The sequence below is a fragment of the Polistes dominula genome, unplaced genomic scaffold (assembly GCF_049000335.1).
Source record: "Polistes dominula isolate Pdom_NZ unplaced genomic scaffold, Pdom_raw_medaka contig_77, whole genome shotgun sequence".
In the NCBI taxonomy this organism is placed as follows: domain Eukaryota; kingdom Metazoa; phylum Arthropoda; class Insecta; order Hymenoptera; family Vespidae; genus Polistes; species Polistes dominula.
In genome coordinates this window covers 4,719,474-4,725,473 of record NW_028301152.1, presented here as the reverse complement: position 1 = coordinate 4,725,473, position 6,000 = coordinate 4,719,474, and the positions used below count along the sequence as shown (strand labels likewise).

At 35.8% G+C, this 6,000-nt stretch overlaps 1 protein-coding gene across 4 annotated transcripts in view; it reads left to right on the top strand.

The window, feature by feature from the left end:
* The first annotated feature begins 4,313 nt into the window (after positions 1-4,313).
* Positions 4,314-6,000, top strand: part of Tmtc2 (Transmembrane O-mannosyltransferase targeting cadherins 2) — a 224,812-nt gene continuing 223,125 nt past the window's right edge. For 2 of the 4 annotated variants that reach the window (XM_015316942.2, XM_089178284.1), the window contains exon 1: positions 4,316-5,499. In XM_015316942.2, the coding sequence (XP_015172428.1) occupies positions 5,414-5,499 (86 nt within the window). In that variant the 5' untranslated portion in view covers positions 4,316-5,413. Of the gene's footprint in view, positions 5,500-6,000 lie in introns of all 4 variants that reach the window. The other 2 variants (XM_089178283.1, XM_015316943.2) reach the window with 2 other exon arrangements.

Sequence of the window (6,000 nt, the reverse complement as noted above, 5' to 3'; positions counted from 1 at the left end):
TTTCCTTCACCCTTTGGAACATTTCAGTCGGACGTTCCACTCGGGATATCCGTCCTCCCTTTACCCTTCGCTGGTACGCATTAGTCTATTATCTTAATCTAGGAGCGCGTGGAACAAATAACAGGGTAGCTCACACCCCGCGTATTAGCTGCTCTCTCTCTCTCGTTTCTATTCTCCAGAAATTTGTAAGTATGTGTATTTGTGTGTGTGTGTGTATTTAAGCTTGTGGAGCTCATCACGTGGATGAAAGACGAACATGCTATGTAGGTCCTAGGAAATGGGGAAGAACGAAGGTGGACGTCGGAGGTCAATGAGTTCGGGCTAGATTGTGGTGGTATGGTGTATGTATATAAGTATAGTAGTGCTGCCCTCTCTCTTTCTCTTCTTACTTTCTTTCCTCTTATCTTTCGTCTCTTTCACTCTCTTTAAGTAGGGGGATGCCGACCCTCTTTCGGCTCGGACTCGTATATAATCGTCCGACGCCCCCTTTCGTGAGCGGAATTGTTTAGCCGCAACTTCGTTGTCCCGTCGCGCGATCCTCGTGCCACTTTTAGAACATCCCACATGCCTTACTTTTTTATGTGTATGTGTGTGTATATGTGCACCTGTATTTGTCTGTGTATTCGTATATGTGTAAGGCTGCCCTGCAAGGTGCGGTGAGTTAAGTGGATGGACGTTGATTGGGAGATCCTTTTTTTCTTTCCCCTTTTCTCTCTCTCTTTTTCTTTTTCACTCTTTCTTTGATGCACATCCTTCCTCAAAGTATTCCTTGATCGAGGGTAGGCTGGAATCAGAAAATCGCTTCTCTTCAACTTTCTTCCTTGAACTATTTGTCATTTTTCCCTTCATTCTACACCATTGTACACAAGTGTTTTCTGTGATAACATTTTAATAGTGTATATATATATATATATATCTATATCTATTAGATATAAAATTTAGTTCAGTAGTTTTTTAAAACGAATATGAGTATTGTTATATGCTTATTAATAGTTTTCATTTTGATTAGTTGTCAAATATTTTGTAAATTTAAGTGCTGGTACTTAAACGTTATAAAATGGCGAGAGATTATTTACATTTAAACCAAAGTTATATAAATAACTTAATTAAGTTATTTTAAATTTAATCAAGATATAAAATAAATTTTTACACTGAATATATCTATTGTCACTGTGGCATGTTCGTTGGAAATATTGTACGTATTCGGTGTACATGCATAAAGCAATGTGTGTAATTATTCCTTGTTCTCATTTGTTTCGTTATTAACACATTTTTTTTAGTGATATTTATTTAAAAAAATAATGTATCGTTAAGTATGCTAAATATTTATCAAAAATATTCTTACTGTCATTATTGTGTTACGTCTTTATTTTCAATTGTATTACTAGATCGTAAATTTCGTATATTTCTTACATTATTTGTTGACTATGTATAATACAAAACGATAATAGAGTAACGAACATAGGCGTACAACTTTGCTTCTGTCATTTTTTCTATAAAGTATATTAATCGTTGAACATCAATCATCAAACATTTCTATAAGATGTACTAGTAAATTATAATTTCTCTTGAAAATGGATTCGTTAATGTATACGATGATAACAAACGTTAGCATATACATATGTATTTACGTATATACATTCGTAATACACGTTATATTCTTGCCGGATATTACAATTGACGGGGGTATGGTTGCGTGATCCTGATACGTTAGATACTAGCATTAATTTCGGTACGATGAGGATGACTGACGTAATTCGCATGATGAATTTGTGTATTGTCAGCGAACGCAGGTGTTTCTGATTAGTTACATGTAAGTACGTTAATTAATCGTAGTTACTTTGACGATCATTATAGTAGATTAACGAGAGTAATCGAATCGTTTGTTGTTGGTGAAAAGATATATCATGTTGAGAACGTATGTATTTGTATAAATGTGTGTGTGTGTGTGTTGTGTGCCCGCCTGTCTATTTATGCATTTATTAGCTAAACGTTGTTTGGTGTCATTACATAGATATCTAATGAATTTTACCCAATCACCTCTTGATCGTCTGTCTGTCTGTCTGTCTATATCTCTCTTTCTAAATATTTCAATATCAATATTTTATTTTATTATTCTACACTTTTCTTACTTTTGTTGTTAATGAACGTGTGGATAAATAAAAAGAGAATATTTACTCCTTATTTTCAAGCGAGTGTAGTGAAATGTTTCAGAGGATGAGTTCGTGTCCAAAGTTGGTAATTTGAGAATTTCTAATTGGTCATTATTTCGAACTTTCTCTTTATGTAGAAATATAATATAAAACTGTAATTTAAGCTTTTAAACAGAGGCTTTCAAACGACGGAGCACAATATTTAGGTTCTGTATTTCTTCCTTTTTCTCTTTCTCAACTTGTTTTATAACAGCATTTGAAAATTACTCGACGGAGAAACGAATGAAAAATAATTATGGTTAATCAAATTATGTTAGAACAAATTTTCGACTCGTTTGTCCTTTTATCGGCTAAGTTTTCGTATCGTTAAATTCAGTTATTTTTCAAGCAGATGAGATTTGCCTTTGATCTTTGCTAGATATAGAAATGAAAAAATAAAACGAATGGAAGAAAATATTTCTCTAGAAAAAACGAAATTATTTTAAAAAGTACAAAATCTGAATTGAGTTAAAGAAATATCAAGAAAAAAGAAAACTTTTTTCTATTGCAATTAAAAATATGAAAGACCCTAAAATTAAGATAAAAATATAGGTATTATTTAAAATAAAATAATGTTATATTTAAATTTAGTTACCAAGAATTTAAAAAAAAGGCGTAGCTGTTACATTCGAAAGTACTTTCACTGTATCCTGCGCGGAAGTTTTGATTACTTCTATTAACTCATCATTCACCATTCTCTTCCGTTTATTCGTTATATCGGTTAACGTATCTAAATGCACTAATTCATTCAATTGTATAGCTATCTAATCTGCAGTGATGTGTATAAGATACATAGATAAATCCCTTGCTTTCAATAATTATCAATTATATTTTACCAATAAATTTTATTATGCTAGCATGCTAAATGGTTTTAATGTAGGAAGACTCTATATGTATATACTTTCACTACTTATATATTTATTTATATCTTCATTATGACGGTGAGCTCTAAATAAAACATTCACCAGAAATCGTACTTTCTTTTTGCTAAAATTGCTGCAAAATTTCATTTATAGAAACATTGAACGTAGTAATTAAAAATAATATATTTTATTATATGTTTTAAAGCGTATCGTAAATAGGTGACATTAAGCTTTCAAAACAAAATTAGTGTGTCACACATACCTAAGTTTGGTAGCTAGCACATAGAAGTAGGTCGCTGTTGCAAAAATTTGTATATAAGCAACACATATTTTATAAAAACAAGGAGATAACAATGATCTACAGCTTTCAACTTGATTCAAAAAGAGAAGGATAAATATGAGAAAAAAAGAGAGAAGCGTCATATTCTAAGAAGTTTGCTATTTAATGAGAATTTGTTTTTCCAATATTTTTAATGCAAGAAACGTTTTATTAATTTTGTATCTTTTATTATTTGTTAAAAATAAGTGATAAGATATAGTGGAATACTATACTATTACTGTTAAAAAAATAAATTTTCTGTTAAAAAAATGGCAGGTATCAAACAGTAATTTACGTCTTTAAATTAAAATTAAAAATATGAAAAAGAAAAAGACATGTATCATTTTTAAAGATGTCCATTGTTTCTCTAATATATTAGGACGAAAGAAAGCGTTTGTTGTACCACTGATATTCATGAAAAATAAGTCACACTAAAATGGATTTGCATTTGAGAAAAAGATCTATTATCGAAAATTATTGAATATTAGTGAGCTTTAAATTAAATTAGAAAAAGAAAACAAGAAGAAGGAAGGTTCAAGAGAAAGAAAAAACATATCATTTTCCGAAAGGTTTGATATTGGTCAGTGATGGTCTCTTTGTTATATTCGGCCGGTTGGTCGCGGTCGTGACGTGCCGCTAGTTGTCGTACTCGCGGAAGGTCGTGATCTAGGTATGTATATATACATACATACATGGGAAACGGCAAGGAAGGAAGGAAGCAAGGACGGATAGGGATGGAAAGGTTAGGTGGAAGAGAGGAGGATGTGTAGGAGATGGAGGAGGAAGAGAAAGAGAGGAGGAGGTGGAGGATGATGAGAGAGTGAGGGGGAGGAGGAGGAGGAGGAGGAGGAGAGCCTAAAAGTGGGAGGAGGAGAGAGCGCAAGCGCTCGTCCGATCGATGCCCGTCTCTTCCGCGTATAAAGCTCTCGTCCTCGGGGGGCGCGCGACAGTTGCCGTTCCGCATCCGGAACATGCGCCGCGTCGTGGATAAACTGCGTCCACCATTGCTTTCGTTTCTCTCATTTATTAGGCGATCAGCGAAACATTATTGTTCTCATTCGATTAGAAAAGAAAAATCTTTCCGATTGAGTTCGTTACAGTGGTCTAACTGTTTCAGAAAAGAGAATTTTTTTCTATTTTGTTTAGAAAAAATATTAAAAATTTCGTCATTTTAAGCGAGAAAAAGGAACGAATGAACGAACAAACTAACGGTTTGAAAAAAAAATACCAAATAAGAGTTTGTTCTTTCAAATACGGACCACACTTTACTGCATAATAAACTGTTGAAAAAATATATGTATAACATTGCTTGTGATTTTTCTTGTTGTTGTCGTCAATCGTACCCCCCTTTTTTACCTATGCTCTTTCGTCTAAACGTCGATAAGAGAAAAGTATCTACGAGAGTGATTTTTAAGGAAAAATCAACTGACCATTCATACAACAATTAATCGTATTATAGTATAAATTAGGTGTCTCGGTGCGTTATAGTGATTCGTCACAGTGTTAACAAATCGTTATTTCATCCTACTTGTGGGAAGCGTTTATAATTCGAAAGACCGAACTGATCAAAAGGGGACGCTGTAGAAAGTGGACGTGGAACAAGGGAATTTCGTATATCGTTTACACAAGATTTCTTCTCTTTCAATACGATAAGGAAAGGATAAGGTGTTTGGTCCTGCGAACCTGATCGTGATTCGTCAACCAACACCGACATTCGTCCCGATCGAGCGACGTCTTTCCGGACATTTTCGGAGTACCGGTCTTCAGTGGAACGTCCACTGGACGTCTCGAGCGGCTTAATAAGGGTAGAATCAAGAAAAAGGGGTGGAGGTGGTGCAGGTGGTGCTGGTGGTGGTGTTGGTGGTGGAGGAGGAGGAGGAGGAGGAGGGAGGAACGGTAGGAAGAGGAAGAGAAGAGGAGGAGGAGGAGGAGGAGGAGGAGGAGCTGGAAGAGGAGGAAGGCCCGTGGACGTGCAACAAGTTAAGAAGCCGCCGTCGACGTCGCTGCAGCCGGCACCGTCGTCCTCGGCACGATGTGACATGGATATCCTAGCTGTAGCCTGCGCCCTCGTCGCGACGGCCCTCTACTGCAACACCCTGCAAGCGGGTTTCGTCTACGATGATCGGTGAGTGCCTCTCGCTTTGAATCAATCCACCCAAGCGCCCTATTCGCAGAACAGAGTGGCGGCACTCGTCGTCTTTCTGCCGGCACGCTTCGAGTCACTTACTATTTCGATGTAGATATAGGGAGAACCCAAACGATTATCAATCCGTAGCTACTACTTTATTGCGCCTTCACGTAGGAATATTATCGAACGTGTTTGACCCTCTTTAATGCCACTCTACTGTTATCTTTTTTTTCTACTTTTCATTCCTGTCTTTTTATCGTGTTCTCCTCTAATCGATTTACTTATTATTGGTATTCTTAAAACTCATTTTATCTATGATACTATTTCGAGCAATTTCGTGATTTTTTTGAGATTCTAACGAGACGATATATCTTTTTCATTGATGTTACTGAAAACGGACTGACAAAGTTGCGAGGGATTTTGCGGGTTGAGGAGGAATGAGTGTGTTTGTTGGATGAAAAGCGCGCGCGTGACTCGCGCTTTAAAAGCTTTTACGAA